At 38.1% G+C, this 22,056-nt stretch overlaps 1 protein-coding gene across 2 annotated transcripts in view; it reads right to left on the reverse strand.

The window, feature by feature from the left end:
• ELL2 (elongation factor for RNA polymerase II 2) overlaps positions 1–22,056 on the reverse strand; it is a 71,509-nt gene that overhangs the window by 23,467 nt on the left and 25,986 nt on the right. Inside the window, exons 3-5 of one of the 2 annotated variants that reach the window (XM_061152049.1) lie at positions 6,935–7,056; positions 1,805–1,968; positions 245–322 (exon numbers count right to left, since the gene is read on the reverse strand). In XM_061152049.1, coding sequence (XP_061008032.1) covers positions 245–322; positions 1,805–1,968; positions 6,935–7,056 — 364 coding nt within the window. The remainder of the gene's footprint in view (positions 1–244; positions 323–1,804; positions 1,969–6,934; positions 7,057–22,056) is intronic. The other variant, XM_061152050.1, reaches the window with a different exon arrangement.

Below are 22,056 nucleotides of genomic sequence, written 5' to 3' on the forward strand. Positions count from 1 at the left end.
CTGAAGACCAGAGAAGACTGTGCTGTGATGGGGTAGCCCAGGGCGCTGAGGAGAAGGCTAACAGAGCACTGGGTTGGCAGAGATCACCGCCGGGGGCACGTATGTGTTCTCATCTTCACAGGGCAGAGATGAAATCCCGTTCAGAAGTTTAGATAACCTCAAATTCCATGTGGTCACTCTAAAAAATGTATATAAATTATTGGTAGTGCCAATAAGAAACCTGCAAGTTTCAAAAGTCCCATACCATTAGGGCAAGTATGGTCTGGGTGATTCGGGGTGTTGAAAAGTCTGTTGTGTAAGCTGTGAATGAACTGTACCAACCCTACAAAACAAACAAAAACACATGAACACAGGGTACACCCAAGGATCTTTCACTGGAAAAGTACAGTGATCACTGCCAATTTTCAAGTTTTAGAGTAAATCAAGGTGAAGGTTTTCAACTAGTTATACTGGGAAGAAAAAATAATCATTCTGATGGCTTCAGTCTTCTATTCCTTTGTTAAATACACCAGTTTACCTCATGTTTTATAAATTGGTAGTGTTGGACAGAGTTAAAAAACACTCTCAAAGCAATAGGGGCAGTAAATTCATAGCTTGCACTTAAATTTAAGTGTAGCAGATCCTGCACATTTTAGAAACAACAAGATTTAGCTTACTAAAGTTAATTAGGTTACTTGTGAGAAAAAAGAAAGGAGGTTGGAAGTTGTTACCTTATCAGGTAGGAAAGAGAAGATGAAAAATCTCATTGCTTGTAACTTACTGGGCAGGGAACTGGGCCCTGTGGGTACAAATACCTGGGGAAGCCATGAATTGTTGTTAAACCAAACTAAATGTATCTAAGCTAAGCACCAAGTCCCAGGAGCACTGGCTCTGTTCCAAAGAAATACTTATTACGGATACTAGTGGAGCTTCTCAAAGCTGAATGCATTCTAACTGGGGCAGCAATGGGCAAATACAGAAGTAGAATTATACCAAACCGTAGAAAGATGTTGATTAAGGGATTTGGTTATTCAAGAGACTTTTTGTGAGCATTTATGTTTTCAAATGATTATCCTTTCATCATTTACTATACAGTGACTTGTGTTATTAAACTAGCCAAGGCCTCGTAGAGCTTATCCTCACTCTGGGTAATTCTATTACTATTGTTAATAGTCTCGTAAAGGAGAGACTCATTTGGTTGGTCTGGTCTTCCCTTTGACCTGAGGGATACTTGAGTGAGCTGATGATAAAAATGATAGGAGTGGGGCAGTCTCTTAATTAATGAAGAGATGAGGATTCATAATTGAGATGATAATCACAACTGAGGTACCAAAGAAGTATTATACTAACTAATGCTTTATTATAAACACATTTTATACTTTTGTAATAAAAATTCCTGTGCAAAGATCCTTTGACTCTAATAGAAAACTCTAAGTTCTACTAATAGAATTTACTACAAAAAAATCACTCCACACAAGTGCAAAATAAGAACCATACTGTCCACCACTGAAATTACATCAGCCAGTGACAAACACAGTGGTACCACTATCACAATCTCACATAATAAAGTAACTTAACCAGATCCCCAGTATTGTAAAGCAATAATAAATAGCCAATAGAAGATTTGGGATTTATAAAAGAAGTAAAACTTCCATCTATTCCATCAGCAGTATGAAGAGGACAAATGACTTTTGACCATGTTTTTCAAAATATTCTCAGTACTAATTTCTGTGTTTTCATTAAGTTAATATTACCAATATTTACCTATAGTGATCTTGAATTATTCCAATCGATCAGCGAGAAGGAGAAATATATCTATACCAACCTACATACGGTCCACCGGGTTTGATAACTTTTGTGCTTCGGTTGCGGGACTCCTCCTCTGCCTGGGTCATTCTTTCTCGGGTCATCTGATACGAGTCATTTGTTGCACACACTGTAATTTTATCTTGTATAAATCCCAGGCAATTGAGCTGGGAGGCTCCAGAGCTGTCAGGTAAGATGGTGGCTTGTTAGAGATGTCCCACATTTTGCACAATAAAGGCAAGCAGGAATTGTATAATCCTATAATCAGCAGCTTTAATAATAACTTTAAAATTCAAAATAACTAATATTAATCATTTTAAAATGTAAAGCTTATTAAACTTTTAAGTTTCTTTTCTTCATTTCATATCATGTTTTTTTTTTTGGTTTTTTTTCTTTCCTGGATAGAATGGGTGACATGAACTTTCAGAGACTAAATCTATGAAATTTTGGAAAAAAACAAAATGAAACAAAACAGTATTTGGAGTGAAGACCAGGGTCCTGATGGGCACTAAAGTTCTACTTTCATTTGTGAAAGTATTATCTATTACTGATGTGAGCAATGTTAAAAGCTTACTTTTAATGGAACCATAATGTGTATGCTTCAGCACTGACTAGCTGAAACAGATCCACCATAATAATTCCTTTTATTTTTAATAAGATTAATTTCAAGGCAAGAATACTGCCAAATATCATAGTTTGTTACTATTCACCAAAATAACCTAAACATTTGTAACTTTGTATTTACATTTATTTTTTATGTTGTTAAATGTCTGTAAGATAATCTGTTGATATAGCAAATATGAAAAAAAAAAAAAAAAAAACCAGACAACAGATTTTTGCAGAAATACTTTAAAAAAAGAAACCTTTTGGTTAAACAATCACAAATACTAATGCTGGCCAGGAAGACAGCTCTGAATTCAAAGTATCATGCTGTATTAGGGGATCATGGTAACAGTTATGCTAGTATTTTAAAAAGAAATTACTATGGCCTTAGACTAGAATATAGAAATAATGAAAATGTCACTATAGCCCTGATATTCTATTTCTAAACTGGAAGTAGCTTTGTTATGATGCTACGAAATAAGGGTTGACAAAATTTTTGTAAATTGCTAATAACTGTCTATACAAATTCTATTTTTAAAAAATCAGTTCATTCATCTCATGAATATTTATTGGACAGAGACTGCATGCTAGGCAGTGTGTGAGGTACACAGGCTATGACCAAGACTGACAGAAGTGGTCCCTCCTTTGAGGAGTTCTCTAATGAGTGACAAGGATGAACACACTGGAAATTAGGAGGCAGAGTGACAAATGACAGGGGGCAGGGACCCCCAGGAAGGTACTTCACGTGGACTTGTGCACAAGGCGAAGGCTTCCTAAAGGAAGTGGTGCCCAAGCTGATCTAGAGGGATGACTAGAGAAAAGTGGGGACAGAAGTGTTCTAGAGGGATAACCAACGCGTGCCACCTCTCCTAGGGGGAGCTAGGAGAAGGTTTTCAGTTTGACCAAAGAGAGGTGGCAAGGATAATTAACGAGACGAGACTGAAAAAGGTACAAGAAGTACATGACACAGGGCTCTGGAGGTCACAGTATGGATTTTGGACTTTATCCCAATAGGAGACTGAAAACAAGGGAGAGAAAACATCTCATTTATACTGTAGAAAAGTCGATCAGGATGAACAACAGATTGAAAGGAAGGGGGCACTCTTGTGAAAGCTGGAAACCAGTCAGGAGGCTACTGAAGGATTACAGACAAGAAGAGATGGCTTGAGCCAGGGTAAGGGCAGTGTGAATGCAGAACAGTAAATAGATTTCAGAGAGGCAGGAGGCAGCATTGGCGGGATTTAGTCAGTGATTAGCCACGGGGGGTGGGTGGGGTGGAGTGGGGGTGTTCAAGAGTGTGCCCAGGTTACTGGGTGTTACTGGAATACTGGGAGAGAGAAAAATAAGTTCAGTGCGGGACATGGTGACTTGAAGTAAGGAGCAGTCTCAGGAGGGAATGGACTGTGAATAGCGCTAATATTTAAAATAATCAATAGGAAGACGAAAAGAAGACCACGAGAGACTGCAAAGGTACAGCCAGAGAGGTGGAGGGGCATCAGAAGAGCAGTGTGTCATGGAAGTCATGGGAATATGCTTGAAGAATCAGGGTGGTCCACAGGGTGAAATGCCGGCACCAAGTCCAGAATAATCAGTAAGCAGCCGCTGGGTTCATGGGGCAAGGAGGTAAAGGCTCTCTTTGGGGAGCATAATCCAGTGGAATGGTGGGGACTGAACTAGACTTTGGGCCCCAAAATGCAAGGAAGGTGGGTTTTTTGTTTTTATTTTCTTTTTTAATGAGGCCGACTTGAGCTGAAAAACCAATGAAAGAGGAGGGTAAGGAAGTGGGGAAAAGAGAGAGGATGAGTAGGAAGAAAAGATTGCAATAGAGAAGACTGCAGTATAAAGGTCTGGTGGCAGGAAGCTTGAATTTCAGCATCTCCCCTTATTAATTACTAAGCAATTTCCATAGTGAGAATAAGCTGAACCTATTGCCAATCATGATGAAATTACAGTTTACACCATCCAAGGTCAAGAAACAGATGTTTACATGAAAACAGAATAGGGCTGTCAACACTGTGGGCAAGAAGACATTCCCCACATTCTCTACTCATCCCTTTTGAACTCAGTTGCCTTAAAAGTTGAAATACTGTGACACATGTGTACAAATGTTCCTATAGTCTTTCTCTAGCCTAGCTTGCTGTTTTCCACACTTGAATATGCATTACTGATAGAGCTGTATTATATATTTTCACTAGGATGCTGAATGGGCAGAGTTAAGAAATTTTTAAAAGGTAATTTTTGACTGGGAGAGTTCTTGCATCTTACATATAAGAAAAGTGAGGCCCAAGGAGATTTTAAAAGAAAGATAAGAAAGGAGACTAGTTAATATGTATTCTTGGAAGATCTATTTGTGGAGTCAGCCAACCCTTTTAAGATGGGGAAATGGGTATAAGAGAACCCCTGCCCTTGAAGAACTTGCACAGCTATAGGAGAGACAAGATCCATGGAAAACCAAAATCAAATTGAATACAAAACGTGCAGCCAGATCATGCAAAGTTATCCTTGCCAGGCTGTGAACTGAAAGTTTGAGTGCTTGTTTTTATAATGGCAAATTTCAATGTATATTCTTACCACACTTGGATCATACTAATGGAGTTGTGACAATTTTCTCACAGTAACAGTTTCTTTTCTGTTTGGCCCATCATGGATAGTTTTGTAAAGTGACCTTAAATCCTTCTCCAAACAAGCAAGGTAGAAATAAACACACAGGGTATTTATGAGGTTAGGGAGAAACCATATTACCTATGATGACAGGCCTGGTTTTGAAGAGGGAATTAAGTTCCTCAGTAAAATTCTAATTTTGGACACAGTTCAATTTGATGTTGAAATGTTCTCTAGAAAAAAATAATTTGCTGAAGACAAGTATTAAAGGTGATGGCACAATTAGAAACTGGTGTGCCCTGTGGTCTGTAAAGAATGCTGGGGTGGGAGTTAGGAGAACTCAGTTCTCATTCAGCCCAGTCACTAACCAGCTATGTAACATGGATAAGTCACCTGTGAAGTGACAGGGTGGAAGTACACAGTCACCAAGGACCCTTTTACTTGGGGATGCTATAATCTAACACAGTCCTGATCCGCAGACCTTTCTGCAATTTCAAACGTCCTGTGTATGTGCTGTCCACCACGAGAGCCATGAGCCATGTGGTTATTTAGCCTGTAATATGTGGTTAGTATGAGTGAAGGACTAACTTTTATTTCACTTTTGTCATCTGAAATGTAAATAGCCACAGGTAGCCAGTGGCTACCACAGTAAAACAGTGCAGAAAAGTCTATATAACCTGGAACACAGGCGACTTATACCAAAAGGAGTAAGTTTGGGGGAAGGCAATTTTTAGAAAGCAAAATTAACATATACTCAGGGAAAATGGCAGGTTAAGATAAAGCAAAAAGTTATTTAGTCGCCTTAATTGGACGGAGAAACTCAGAGCGCTTTCAGTGCAGTGTCTTTTTTGTATCTCTGCCTCCTGAGCCCACTGGGAACACAGTTCTCTCTTCCCCTCTTCCCCACACAGCGCGCATGCACGGCTTCAAGTGCTACAGGGGAGATACAGGGATGGACAGCCCTGGGGAACCTTGGGCCAATGTCAGTATTTCTCAGGGGGCTGGGGGCTCTAAGGACTTGTCTTTATCCACAGCAGAACAAACTCTCCCTACTCAAGGGGCCCATTCTTTAATCAGAAACAACCACAGCAAAGAAGAGTGAAACAAGCAGCTCGTTGTTTACAGAGGACCTAAGCAGATAAGAGTTCCACGGGTACCCTGGGCTATGGGTGTGTGTTCTTGTCTTCCTCTCTCCTTTATTTTCCCCTTAAAATCAAAAGGGACTGTCTCCTGGGGTTAATTTCTAGTTTCCATTCTGCTGCAGAATAAAGATTTTTAAAAATCTATCTTACAACACGCCTTGCACAGGGAAGGAGGAAGGGCATATATAAGACACGTGTGTTTTCCTCTTTTATCCATGAGTGTGAGCCTTGAGGTTACCACCACGGTGGTCCCTAAGCTGTCTGGCACCAGGGACCAGTTTCGTGAAGTTTTCCCACAGACCGGGGGTGCGGGTTGGGAGTGGGTGTGGGGATGGCTTTGTGATGATTCAAGCACATTACACTTATTGTGCATTTTATTTCTAATCTAATGCCACTGGCTGATCTGACCAGAGGTACCCGGTCGTGGCCTGGAGGTTGGGGACCCCTGTAACTATAAAGTACTCTTACTTATATTCAGTGATTAAGAACTTAAAAACCCCTGAAACTTGTCTTTAATTTAAAATAAAATAAACCAGGTTTTATAGGTAAAAAATCTATACCTTAAAAATTCTTCGAAGGCAAGAATCTTAAATTTTTTGTGATTGCATCCCACAGTGACAAATATAATTTCTACCACATAGTATGTGCTCACTATTTCTCAAATAAATAAGCGAGCTCTGCAATTCAAGTCAATAAATATTTAAAGAATGACTACTATGTGTTTTATTGTTTAATTTAAGAAACAAAAAAAAACCCTCAAAGAAAAATTACTTTCCCTTCAGCATACCTTGAAACACACTTACCTGGAGAAAGTTTGCTGGATGCAGTCAAAGCTGCCCTGAGGGTTGTCTTTACCCACATTTGACAAATAGAAGTTAAAGGTATGCACTTCGTTGAGGGGATCATTTTTAGGGATTTTGACAAGCTAAAAGGGGGACAAAGAGAGAAACACCTCAAATTATAAATGTGCTATAGAATGATCTGATGACTGACCTTACTGTTTTTCAAATGACATTCATTTTTTACCCAAGCCCTCTTGAGCACTTACATTTATACCGTTTAAATTACTGAATCATTTAAGGAATCTGATAAGCACGCCTATAACTTACCACACTCTGATTTCAATTTTCTGCTCTAAAGTGTCAGTAATTATGTCAGCTCAGTAATTAGTCTATAAGAGGAACCCTCTTCTTTTCACAGTAGAAATTGCTTACATCTCACATGGAAGAGTTATCAGTGAACTTGCTGAAAAGCTCCTCCTCTTCTGAGACGCAAAGGTTCTGCCTGTGTCTTTGTGACCCCCTGCTAAATAGCTTCTAGATATTTAGATGGTCTCTGAGACAGAGTCTATATCTGAATCCTTTGCTGTCTTATTACATACACATTTCATTTTAATTCTTACTTCTTGGAGTACTACTTTTGAAGAGTAACTAGCAGCATAAATAAGGTGAATACCGTAATTACATTCACAGCACAACGCAGCTGGGTGTTTCTCCCTCCTCGTGTTTACAGAACAAGGTCAGCAGCCCACAGAGGTGACTCTGCAGGCCCCCCAAGGCCGAGCCCTAGGCAACACTCTGGAACAAGTGGATGTCTCCTATGCTCTTGGCTCAAGGCCTGGCTCCTTTCCTAGAGAGCGGTCCCAGAAGCAAAGGGACAGGACTGCTCTCGATTATTGAGCCCCTGTACCTGGCGTGTTTTCCTGGCACATAGTGAGGGCTTAATAAATACCTGTGAATACAGGAACTGGAGATTTCTGTCTTTCAACTATACCACTCTTCCCAGCTCCCAAGGCCTTTCTTCCCTTGGGTGTACAGGGGCCACCATGGTGTTAGGTGGTGCTTACAAATGGGTTTTGTTGGAAAGAATGTAAAATGTGACTTCCTGCTCTCCAAACTCCATATACCTACTCTTGGCAATTTAGTAGACAGGCAAGGAGGGAGAAAGTGTTTTCTAATTCTTTCTTCTCCCCCAAATCTTCCCTTTCCATCAAGGGAAGAATAAGACTCTGAGCTAACTGGCTGCTATGTATATATCCTCATTAAGGTCTAGGACAGCAGGTAGACAGGGAATGAAGGTGTGAACGCTTGAATGACATCCCTTCCTCAGCCATGACTCACTTAACTTCCACTCACCGTCCCCCTCAACCCTCCGTGCAGATCTGCAGAACCTGGTTGGGGAGATTTTCCACAGTGGTGGAGAACTGATTTCCAGGCCAGGTTCTGGCTTCAGTTTAGGCCTAAGGTCTTCCTTCCTATAGGGTTCTGGTCTGGGACTGCAGAAGTACTTTACCCATCAGAGTATGGAAGATTGTCCCTTTTGGGAGATTCTAAATTGCATTTTTAAAAAGCAGAATCATACAGTTTTTTTTTTTTCTATTTTGCAGGAGTGATTAGAGTTTGTACTCAAATTCTAGAGTTTGTACTCAAATTGTACAAATGTTCAGTATTCTTTCACAGAAAACTTTTAATTACTGGCGTCCTTAAGCTCATACATCTACTAAACAGAGCATGGCTTTTCCTTTCTTATCATCTTAACTGTGATTCTTCTTAAGTAACATTTATACTTCTTAAGGTGAAAAATTATCTTCCTATACATTTTCTTCCCCATTTTTAAGCACACATATACACAGAAAGTCTTTGTGTAAACTTGGAGGGTTTAATAACAGAAATACCTTGAATGAATTAATTGCTGTGCACACCACTCAAAGCATTAGGGTCTGGCCTGATGGTGGGCATAGAAAGCTTTCTTATTCTTTAAAAGAATATCAAATAGAAAAAAAAAAAAATAGCTATTGTCATTAAAAAAATATGATAATAGGAAAGGATCAGGTTTAAAAGAAACAAAGTTAAAAAAATACACAACCCATGTTATGAACCCATTAAAGTTTTTGGAAGCTTGTACGCCACAGGGATCAGGAGAGCAGTTTTTGCCAAGGGGCAGTTTCGCCACCGCCCCCCACCACCCCAGGGGGCACTAGGTGTGGGAGGTTGCTACTGGCATCTTTTCATGCCAGGGACATCGCCCAACACGTTACAGTGCGCAGGATGGCCCCCACAACAATGAATTACACAGTCTCTAATACGTTAGTAAGGCTGAAGTTGAGAAGTTATGGATCACAGACAGATGTAGGTTAGTCTCTTAGAAAAGAAAAGAATTCTTGACTTCATTGACTTTTGATAATTAATGAGGAATTAAAGGGGAAAATGGTATCTTTAAAGAAATAAAAGTACCCCTTTAAAAAAAAAAAGGAGGTAACACCATGGAGAATGACAGCAGGACTTCTCAAAGCTCCCTCCTACCTGCTGCCCCTGCCTATGGTGTGTACGGGAGCAGTGCGCACACGGGGGCAGAGGCAGGTGTCAGGGCAGATCATGTTTCTGATGGGCATCCTGGGTACATATCATGCTATTTTTCTCCAGCTGAGGAGCTGGGGTGGAGTTGGAGGTTAAGGAATGATGAGTACCACAGAGTTCCCACAACTGAGTTTCTACATCCCTTTTCCCTGGTGGCTTTCAGAGCAGAACAATGCAGATGGTACATGTGTGCTAAGTTGCTCAGTCATGTCTGACTCTGTGTGACCCCATGAACTGTAGTGTGCCAGGCTCCTCTGTCCATGGGATTCTCCAGGCAATCTGGAGAACCCTCTTCTCCAAGGGCATGGCAAGATGGCACAGCCTGACCTAATCTCAGGCTTTTCTTATAAAATATCTGAGAGCAAGATGCCAACCATGCAATCTTCTTATCTTTAAAATTTTCAAGTCTACACTGTACAGTCTATAGATTTAGTATATCTTATTTCCTGAAGGAGATGGTACAAATCAGATATAAATTTTCTGTGCATCAATATCTGAATATATTAGGAATGAAAGGTATGTACAAAGAGTACTTATGTTTATACCTGGTAAATGTGCCTAACAGTTTGGCTTCTTGGGCAAAGGCTTAATGGAAAGAGCAGGTTGTGTATGACAATTAGAGCAGGCAGGAGGGGCGACAGAGTGGGGCACGTCAGAACTAAACTATGGGGGCCTCAGAGTGGACCAGAGCCCGTGGGACTGGTCCAGCTAAAATGGGATCAGAGTCCTTGTCTGATCCAGGGCCATTTCAGAGACTAGACTTCAGAGGAACTTGGGGATACTCATCACTTCTGTCTCTAATATACGGAACCTACTCCATAGCTTGTCTAGATAGTGAAGAAGGAGTCGGTCTTTTCTTCCAGAATGATTATGAAGCATTTTCTTATAAACTGGCCTTTGGGTTACGGACTATGACTAGGGGGAGATGAAAATGACTGTTATTGTTGCGCCTAGGATTGGCTTTTGAAGACAGGGCTAATCACCATGGGAAAAGAAGAAATTCCAAGGTCTGTTTAGAAACAATTTTGGAAGAGCATCCCTTTGTATGATAGGGACTTCTCAATTTTAATTATATTATTTTGAGCTTTTCCTACAAGTCAGTGGGAAAACTTTTAGAACTTTAGGGACCCATGGTCTACTTGAAAATTTTTAGCTAATGCCTTAAGAGTGAAATGTTATTTTAAAAGTATCAAAGACTATGATTCCAAACAGTTTCTCATTCACAATGAAGAATATAAAAATACACTACCGTGTTCTGGGCAAGCTGAAAAGTAGATTTTAATTTTCATTCCAAATATGAGAGGCTGAAAATCAAAGGCTTAGGACCACAATCCACAACCCTCCTCCCAAACTTCAGGCTGTCTTTGATAAAAAGCTATGAAGACAAAGTTTTAGGAAACTTTCAGACATTTATAATTAACATAAACACTGTATACCAAGATGTGTAAGTCAAAGCTTCTAATTACTCTGAGACACAAGTTCAGGCATGTGGCACTGGAATACTGTCTGAAAGGTCATTTCAACATCAAGTCACAGACCTCCGTTTTACATAAGGATATAAGGGCAGAAGCTCAGTATGTGTACTGCTGCAAATTTCTCATACGGGCATGCTAGTATCTGCTTAAAAACCACTGGTACTTTTATTGCAGAGGTTTTTCTCTGGACTGAGGTACACACTAGATTAAAAATAGAACCAGCAAGGTGTTTTTTCCCCCCATTTATTTAATACAAATGCTTTGTTCTGTTGTGGGTATTACAAATTATTTAGGTTTACATAAGCTTTTATTTGGCAGCAGTTCTATAACTTTTATCAGCCTTTTCTACTAAGGTAGCTGCAAACGCTCAGAGAGATGTTCATGACCCAGCAATACCACAGCTTGATTATGACAACTCTTGGTCCTTAAAGCAGACCTGCTGGCAGGGCCTTGAAGATGATTTAGTTGAATGGCTTCATCTTACAGATCCGGAGCAGAGAGAAGCTAAGTGACTTGCTCAAGGTTACATCTCTATTTAAAATTGTAACCCCTGTACCCCTGACTGCCTGACCCTGGCTCGATGTTTGTCTAAAGTACTTAGTACCTGCACTACTTAATTTTGCTTATTGTCTTTCTCCCCTGGCTAGGCCTTCTAATCCTTAGAAGGTCACCGGCTTTTGTCTGGTTTGTTCCAGGTATTGCCAGCATCTTGAATAGTATGTAGCAAAAAGCAGTCACTCCATATGTATTTGCTAGATGAATAAAAATGGTGATTAAAGCCTCAGTCATGGCGAGAACTGAAGTATCTGCTTTCTTCCCACCAATATTATAAAGGATGTTGAAATTTCCTTATATTAAAAAGGTTCTATCCTGAAATAAATTTGGGAAATGCCAGCTTAAACAAAATCATTTACTTTAAACTAGGTCCTTTCACTCTGAATAGCTATTTCCCAGTTTTTATGACCTCAGAACCCACTTCCCTCCATCCCTATAGTATCTTAGGAGGTCAGCTTGTCTCTTAATATTATTGGGACTAAAATAGCTATTATTTTACTACATATAAACTATATATCTTAGTTTGGATACAAAAAATGCTACAAACATTTAAACATTAGAATTCTCTGTTGTTCTCAACTCCTTTCCTGACTTTTAATGATTCTGTAATTTCCTAATAATCTGGAAAATTCAGTTTAGCTAGAGAAATGTATTTGCATGGTACCAGTAAGGTTCCAGAGTTTAGGGGCAGAATAAACCTAGAATCAGAACAGAAAATAGAAACCTCAACCTGAAAGCCACAAAGTCCTATTTTTCAAACTAGAGCTGCAGTTATAACTTTAGGCCTAACATTATGCATTTAGGGAAGAAAAAAAGGCTTCTCAGATCAGTCCAGATGTAGAAACCAATGCTGAGGTGGGGGTGGGGGAGTAGGGAGGGGATCTTTCACTGGCAGTAGAAAAAGTTTAGGTATTAGAGAAATCAGTAAGAGATGAATGTTCCCACTGACAAGGAATGACAGGGAGTGGAGTGGATCCCACACATATTATAAACATCTGAAATGTCCACATGATTGAGGTTTTACTGAGAGTAGTACAAAATGCTAAATTTATCTGCACAAAGGGAAATGTTGGCAGTTATTCAAAAAAAACTCAGGCCATATACCAATTAATATGAATAATTCAGGACAAAGTAAGGCCATTTATTTCCTTGCATTCTTCCTCTGTAGCAAGATGTACAGTATTAAAGAAAAAGTAAAAGTATAATAGCCTTTTCTATTCTCCTTCATATAGTTCCTTAAATCCAGTATTAGGACTTAAAAAAATCTCGATGGAAGGGTACAGTAGGTCAGTACTAATTTTCTTAGTGCTATTACTTCCATGGAATATAGTCTTTAAATAAAAAAACCATTGCTTTGAAACTATATTCTCACCCCTAATATATTATTTTAAATTTATGGCTGTTTTTGGGGAAAACATCATTGATGACAACATATCAAAAATTAATTTCAATTGGTTACAAGTAAGCAATACCATCTACAAGAGTAAAGTGCTAATTTTTGACAGTCAAATACACCCACGTTGCTGTATCACTGAAACTGAAAAAAAACTACCTTGAGTAATTTTTAGCTCTCTTAATAAGGTTTCTCTTTAATATGAAACCAGCCTTCTAAATGTTGGTCTACCCAGTAAGATGACACTGACTGATTTGTTCATTTATTTCACTTATTCCACAAGTATTAACTGACGGCCTACTGTGTTAGGCACTACTCTAGGTTTCCGTGACATATTAATGAATAAAACCACAACCATCCCTGCCATTGTGGCACCTATGTACAGAAATTCAGAAGAGATAATGAGGACTTCGACTAGGAGATGGGGAGAAGTAGAGGGATTCAAGATATAATTTGTAGGTAGAGATGGCAGGATTCCTAGACATACCGTGAAGAAAGAAAGAAAGGAATATCAAGGTTGATGCCAAGGCATTTTCCCCTGGAAGAATAGAGTTGTTGGAGAGAATGTGTGTGTGTACACACATATACATATATACACGTATGTGTATATATACTCATATGTATATGTATATATTTATGCTTGTATATTTATTCTTGGATATGATGATGAGTACCTTAATGTAAATCAGCTAAGCACATGAAAATACAGTTGACCAATGCTGGTTTCACCAGCTAAAAAGGGGCTTCAAAATGGGTTTTGTTATGACTCATTTTGTAGCTTCATGGCCAAAAATTATTGAGAAAGGCCCAGGTGGTTGGGTGTAGTTGGTTGGTAGCTGGGTATTTCCAGGAAAAAGGGGGAAGGTCAGTTAGTGGCAGGGGTAAGATGCAAATAGCAGATATTAGAGAACCAGGGAAAAGGATACAGACTATGGGGTGTGAGGGAACAGAAAAGCTGTATTTAAAAATGACTGCAAAATTGCTAAATGCCATAATAGCTTTTAGAAGAAAAGTGACAGAACCACCAAGAGAATCTAAGTTTGTTCAAATTTCATAGCTGGGCTAATCCATATGTCTCTCTTTGGTGGCAAAAACTAAAACTTTGTGTTCAGTTCCATAATCATTATCCTAAAATTGCTTTTCATTTTATTAACCATTCCCTTCTGAAATTTAAATATATTCCACAGCATCAATGCTTTTTTAGAAAAGAATTCTCATCCTATTCCTAAGTCCGCCAACCCTGTCACATTATCTATCTCCTATTAATAAACTACCATTTATCTATTTTACTGAGGTTATTGGCATCTTGGGGAGTCAACTTTGACTCTTCTTTCTCCCATACCACCCTACATCCCTCAGCATCCAGATACACAAGGCTTACTGCTTTTACTTCCCAAATTCTCTCTCAAATGTATGTTCTTGTGTCCTTCCTCTGTTTTGGCTCAATATCACCTGCTTGGACATCTTGTGACGGGGCCTCCACTTTTTGTCTTCTCTTGATCCCATCCTCTAATGATTCGGCTGCCAAAATTAGTTTCATAAAATGCCAGCGTGACCATGTCAATCCTAAGCATCATAATTTCTGTATGGTTTCTACTACTGATCTATGTAGAATGTAAACTCCTGAACAGGAAGGACACTTGTGGTTCCTTCCCAACAGACCTGGGCCTCACTCTCCACCTTGTACTTGATGTCCCCATTTCTGTCTTGACCTGTGCTAACTTACCCTTTATTTAACCCTCAGCCCAGAAGCCTTTCCTTCCCCAGTGAAAACAGGTTCCCTTTTCTGTCCCCACAGCCTCTTGGGCTCACCTCTCCTTCTGCCCTCACTGTAGTGCGTGCTGAGCACTTCTTCATGTCTTCCTTCCTATTAGACCAAGAGTCTTTTGGGGGGCAAGGACCATGGTCTTACTTTCACACATACTGGAACATAATAGATACCTAATAAATATTTGTTGGATCCATCTGAAGAAACTTAGAACTAGATTAAATGCACTCTGAAGAAGACTTTTGCCAGGAATACTAAAAAATAAGATCTATATCTGAAATAGATGACTTAAAAGAGTCAGTGGAAAACCAGAGCAGGCAAAAATAAATAGCAGAATGAAAGGAAGAAACAAAACAGACAGCAAACAGCAGGCACTGTGTGGTACGAACGTCAGGATGAAAAAGTTTCTTACCTCTTTGTGTTATGTTTAGCCCCCAAGCTGAGGTCAAGTGGTTGCCTGAGTTTGTGGAACTTAAATTTATAATATACATTTTTCTTTTTTAAAAAAATTATCTCCATCTTTATTAAAATATTCACATGATACTCTGGCCTTATGAAATTCCATTTGAAAATATGATCTAGCATCTTTAAGGCCACTTTGCATTTTAAAGGACTTAGGGAAACCACACTAAATAATTCTAAACGTAGCAATTCTCCTGGTCAAGTAGGAAGCAGAATTGTGTTTTTAAAAAAAGTGGCTTGTTTCTCAGAAACAAAGGCCAAACCTGATTTCTACAAGGAAAAACAATCTTTGATATGAATGTCATTTTCCAAATTCATTGCTAATCTTCTCTCCTTGTTCTCCTGAAGTCTTGAAGAAAGCTTTCTGTAATATGCCAGGAGGCACTGCTGGTAAAACGTGGGTGAAACAGAAGTCATGTATGGCAGTCAGCAATGGTTGTGTAAATCTGGGGGGAGACGGGTACTTGACAGATGTGAACACCTGAGATTAAAACAAGTCGCTAAAAGTGGCCCAGGCTCTAGATTTTGCAAAACACATGATTTCTTTCCAGCTCACTCAATGTTGCTGTGAAAACTTATCAGTTCAATAACATAAGTGGTATTTAAGTCTGAAAAATATTTCCATATAGATTTTAAAAGAAATTCAATTCTTAATTTTCTGTTTTTCAACATCAACATATTTAAAAACAAATTTAAGCTACAGAATGCTTTTTTCAAAAGAAATCTTGTGAGGAAACCCACCATGTACTACAAATAGAGCCACTCTGATTGAGGAAAGGGTGACGATGAACTGGGACTGCTGAGGCAGCCACGTTGGTAATATCACAGAACCCGGGCGGGCTCTGGGGACCAAGGACACAAATCCAGGCTCTCTGCTAAGGGAAGAGAAACAGCAACAAGACGTGTAATACTTGGGGGATATTTTATTAATTACACTTTAGTCACATCTTAAATGACAGTTACAAAAGACTGTGTGCAAGTATGATCTCTTATATGATCTCTTATATTCCCATCCATTTCTCGATGGGAATTAGAAGCAAAGATTTGAAGGATACCAGAGGTAAGAAATAGTGTCCTTCTGCCTTATTCCCTTTCCTTTTTAAAATGCTTCTTTACTATTGGGTCTCTTTGTATTTCCAGTTCTAAGATGGATAAAATTCAATGGTTTGAGAAGAGGAAACCTGAGCACTTCTCCTTCACACACAGATGACAAGGGAACAGGGCAAGCAGACCACATCTAGTATGCTAGATTACATATGCTAGAATCTGGTGCAACGATGCCCAGTTTCCAATGTGCCTCTGGAATCTACCATCTGTGTTAACTTGGGCAAGCAACTTAACCTCATGAATTCTCAGTTTCCTCTGGGTAACGATATTATTCACCTCATAAGGCTGTTGGAGTTCAAAGAGATAACTTCATCTAAGGGGCTTGATAAAATGTCCAACACACAGCATATGCCCCAGAGTGTTCTGATGACGTAAAGACAGTATTGGAGAGCTCCCACTCTGATTTTGGCCTGTTCAATTCATGTGCACACACGTCTCCTTCAGCAACAGTGATGTGTTTGACTTTTAAAGTAATTAAAAAATGGTAATGGACTGATAACAGGTACCCTGTGGATAATCAAAAGTTGATAATACTTATTCTGAATTCTTGGTATTTGCAAAAGTAAGGGGCTAGAAACCTTCAGGGTCAAAATTTAAGTGTTAGCTTAAATAAAAGCCAAAGAAGCTATCTGGGAAAACAAACAACCCAAAAGACTAGCAATATTTCTAACTGTTCCAAACTCAACATACACAGAGATAAGGTATAAGAATGAATCAGCCACAACAGGTGTCCATGAAAGGCTGAAAAATTACAAATGCCTGCAATTACTCTAGAAGGGTATTATTCTAGAAGGGTAGCAAACACTGCTTCCCAAGTGCCCTATCCATTAAAACATAAAATAAAAAGCTGCCTTCAGAACCCCAGATACTAGCTACAGGGCACTGAAGAAACGAAACCGAATTAAGTGGGGTTTTTTTTGGGTGTGTCAAAACTATATAGGTAGTCCTAAAAAATGAATAAAATTTATTTTAATTTTTAAAGGTCTCTTTCTAAACATCTACCTTGAAAATATAGTCCTAAGGTACCGTCCATTTCATAAAATTTATTTCTATTCAGTTTTCATAAATCAAATTCACTTGCTAAAATTTCTTTCAAGCCTTCAAGAAGTAAAACTATTTCTGATTTTACATGTATAAAGCTACTGATATGCACAGTGCATCAAGAACTAAATTAAAAACTGCAATTCTGATTTCTGAGAGACTTGGCAGGTCATGTAAATATGAGGGCCTGTCAAGTCTCTTAGATCAATTGATTTATTATTATAAGAAATACAGGACTAAAATGATTCATTTCTAAGGATGGTATGCCTGGGCCATTGGTAAAGCCATCAAAGCTATCCCTTCAAATAGAGAAAGATATGTTGGCAAAGAAAGACCTAAGATATTTTACATATGGACAACTAAGGTAATTACTGTATTTTAGCAATTCATATCATAAAACTGTTGGTTATATTCTAGATGGTTATTTGATTCTGCTAGGAGGCAGACAACACAGGTCCCTCTACAATAAAGAAATTATATGAGGTAGCAAAACATTTTATCCTCTTGACAATAATTCACTGCATTGCCCCTTAGAAAAGATAACCATATCAGTAGGCTTCAGGAGACATTTGGCTTCTTATGACTCAATTGCCTTATACATTTTTGGAAAAAAATAGATTTTTTTTTTTAAACAGAATCTGAAATTGTAAAGTTTAAGACTTTATCCAAAATTAATCATGGATTCACAGTTATCTTATTTTTCAAATTCTCAAAGGAAGGAACAGAACACTATCTTCCTGAAAAAGTAAAACAAAACACCAAGCATCCTTGGTAGAAACTTCTCTTTACAGCCAAATACAAAACATTTAAACAGCTATGGAAATATGTCAGCATCATCCTATTGTTTGGTGGAAATGGAACACCTCAAGTTCTGTTCCTCCTTCCAAATCTGTGAAAACTGATTTTAATGAATTACCAATATAAATAGATTAAGAGAAAACTAAAAAAGCATTCTGGTTATTATTAAGGAAGAATTTCTTAGCGTTGATTAGTAGAGTACTACTACATTCATAAATATGGCTATACCTTATATTCTCACTCTTAAAATAACTTAGTGATTATTAGACACTGTAAACTTTTTAAGTTCTATAAAAGATTGCCCCTTTCCTATGGCTGCTTAATTAAGTTCTAACCCTTTAATATTGTGGGCCCAATTTAGTTACCTTTAATAGGTTCTCTATTGCATTCTGAGTTTTAGTGCCCGAAGTTCCCTAAGAATCTTATCTTTTGAAATTCAGCTGACTACTGCTTTTCATCCCCATAATCTATTCTTTCTAGAGTGGAGTCATTGCCAGGACTCTTCACAACACCACTGTTCCAAAATGTCTGCTGTTAATTCAGAAAGGAGAGTGGCCTCCGTCCCATGCTCTTGATAACACCAGCCACCCCCCCGCCTTTACCTTCCTTCCCCTGGGGAGAAAGATCACAGAAGGGAGAAAACTTTCTTTCTCAGCTGATAGATGACAAAGCAGCTTGTTAAGTAGTTGACTAGAAAGATATTTAGCTGGTGTCTAGGTACAGATAACTTCCAAACATGCTTTCTCTTTTCCTTGTCAACTTTTTTTTAAACCTTGAATATTCAGGCTTTCTCCTAGATTCCTGACATATTTAAGCTCAGCATCTCTAAACATTTATTTTATGCTTATAGAAAAATTAGGAAATATAGATAAACACATCTATCTCATTAGAAAAGCAATTAGTAAAGCAATGACATTTTGGTGTACAGCATTTCATATTTTTTGTAGCTTTATATTTGTGTTTGTATACTTTTTTTAAACCTTCCTAGGTGGCTGAGCAGTAAAGAATCTGCCTGCCAATGCAGAAGAGGCAGGAGACGCGGGTTCGATCCTTGGGTCAGGAAGATCCCCTGGAGAAGGGAATGGCAATCCACTCCATTATTCTTGCCTGGAGAATCCCATGGACAGAGGAGCCTGGTGGGCTATAGTCCAGAGGGTCACAAAGAGTGGGATAAAACTGAGCACACACATAGCACATTTATTTTTTAAGTTAGTATAATGATATATATGACATCTTATTATTAATTAGGAAGAAGAAATGATAACTTCAAAAGCTTCTAACCTAAATTCATGGACAGACAGCCTTGCCATTTATCAGTTATATATTCTCTTATACCCATCAGGAAAGTATTACAGCTCTTTAGATAGAATAACATGACTACATTTAACCTTTAACCTTTGCTACTTAATAATTTTTTCTTGCTACTGTTAACAAGATCATTTTTATACTGAAATTCCTAATTGTTAGTGCTTAGAGAGGCTAGTGATGTTTAAAAATTGTATTTATCACTTAGTGGGCATTTTCCATGTGCCAAAAACTTTGCTAAGTATGAACATTATAAGACTTTGACCTATGTGTTTTGACTTTAGTTTGGAGACATGGTTAAAGAAATGGTGTAACAAACAATAAGAATTTCAAAATCTGCACTCATATACATACCTTCCCACTAGCTATCATACATGAGCTTTCTTTGCTCCTATCTAAAACCAGTCTCTCCTCTGAGCAAGTAGACACTATCTCTCCAACTACTTAAGGGCACTGCTCCAGCAAGTCTTCCTCTTTTGTGTATCAACTTTTGCTTTCTATTGGGTGAGGCCCATCAGTTTACAAATGTTCCGCTATTTCTCCCATTTTAAAAGAAACTTCTCTTCATTCCACTCTACTACGTTTAAGCCAGTGGCTTTTAAAGTTATTTCTGAACTGACCATGTTACTAAAGGAAATCCTGTATAAGTTTTTATAGTTTTTCACTTGGTTTATCTGCAGATGCAAATTTGTTCCCTTTTATCTATTATCCATAGCTTTTAATTAAATAGTTAATTTTCTTTTCCATTATATTAATGAGCATTCTTCAAAATATATTAAGTTCTAGAGATGAGAGTGGCCATGTGTATTTTATTGTTGTTGTTCAGTAATGTGCTGGTTATTAGCTTGATAGTTTTCATCATGTTAAGAAAGAATTCTTCTATTACCACTTAAAGTTTTAATCTAGATTTAATATTGAATTCTTATCAAATGCCACCTTGGCATCTACTGAAATATGTTCTGGTTTTTCTCTTTTAATCCATGCAGATGACAAAATCAAAGATATGTATTTACATTACTATATTTAAAGTTAATGATAATGAGAACTTTATGTAACATTTGTTTCTACAGAATCAATACAGCTTGATAGTTATGAAGCTTGACGACACAATAAAACCCATGGATTCACTGCCCAACATAAGAGAACATTAGCAATAATGTATCTACCCATGTGTTCCTCTCCTATCCCTTCTGCCTGTTTTTCTCTATCAGAGGTAACAACTATTCTAACTTTCGTGATTACCATTCCTTTACTGTTTTTAATGATTTGATCACATGTGTACCTACACAATACAGTTTGATTTGCCTGTTATTAAACTCTATACATGTGGTGTCACACCACATGTAGTTCTTCTGCCCACTTAGAGAATGTTCTCGGCTGTACTGCACAGAGCTCTCAGCCACTGCTTCTCACTTGTATACTCTTCTATCATCAGCACGCCACGGTTTCTATTATCCTGTCATTGTTCGTAACTGGTGTGAACAAAATTTGGCAAAAGGAGCTTCAAATTTCATAAATGTTAAGAATTAAAAGTATCAACACTCGTAAGTGTTCATAACTAAATCAGTTTGCCTAACAATTGAAAAAAAAGTAACTCTTTTAATAGACCTTAATAACAGAATTCCACCTATTAATACATCTTTTTTTCCTTCTCACTACTGGACTGTCAAGTATAATTAAGCCCTATAAAAACATCTTTTGGAACTGTTTCTCTAAAAACCCGTTTCTTCCAAATCCCCCAATACCAATGTCTTCTGGACAAATCCATCTTGACAGAATGAGGTACAGAGTTATTATCTGAACACCTCATGGACAGCACGTCCTGAACCAAACACTCCATGACTCCTGCCTCAGTCTGTTCTTTCATCTATTTTAGATCTTGAATAATAGCCTCACCATTCAAACAAATGCTCATCATAAATATGACATCATCCTTGACACCTCCCTTTCCTTCCTTGCCATATATAAGCAATATACGTTAAGGTAGCTACTGGATAAACAAACTAAAATGCATATCTGATCACATGACTCCCTGGCTAAAATTTCTAAAATTAAAAAAAAAAAAGGAAATAATAATTTCTTGTAGTGTTTTTTAAACTATAGACCGTGACCCACTGGAAAGTTATGACATAATTTTAGTAAGCTGTGACCAGGATTCTTTTAAATTGAAATCGAATAGAACATGTCAGAATATATTGGTAAAGGATAAATAACGTTCTGTGAAACTTTTTTTAGCTGTTTGAATGTGTGCACCTATATTTGTAAAGGATCACAAAGCAAAATGTTTTTCCTTACTGTGACTTGTTACTAAATGTGCTGAAAGCATCTACTATAGTAGTTTTCTCCTATTGGGGAGATTGGTGGTCCCCTTCAGAAAATGATGAAAGTTATGAACCTTGTCCAAAAAAGAGAATGTACGCATACCTACGTATGTGCATATTCTTTTCCTATTCTTAATCACAGTGAACCTAGCTATTATAAGGAAATCTAGGGGGGGATATTTTTAAAAGCCAAATTTCCAGACCTCATCATTGACCCTTAGAGAGATTTTATAGATAAGAAGCACTGATATCCAAGGTGAAATTCAAGCTCCGTAAGACGGTGGGAATATTTGCCACACCTCCCTACCTCTCTGAGCCCTCCCTGACTCTCTTCCTGGTTGGGG

Source organism: Dama dama, chromosome 9, assembly GCF_033118175.1.
Source record: "Dama dama isolate Ldn47 chromosome 9, ASM3311817v1, whole genome shotgun sequence".
Classification (NCBI taxonomy): Eukaryota; Metazoa; Chordata; class Mammalia; order Artiodactyla; family Cervidae; genus Dama; species Dama dama.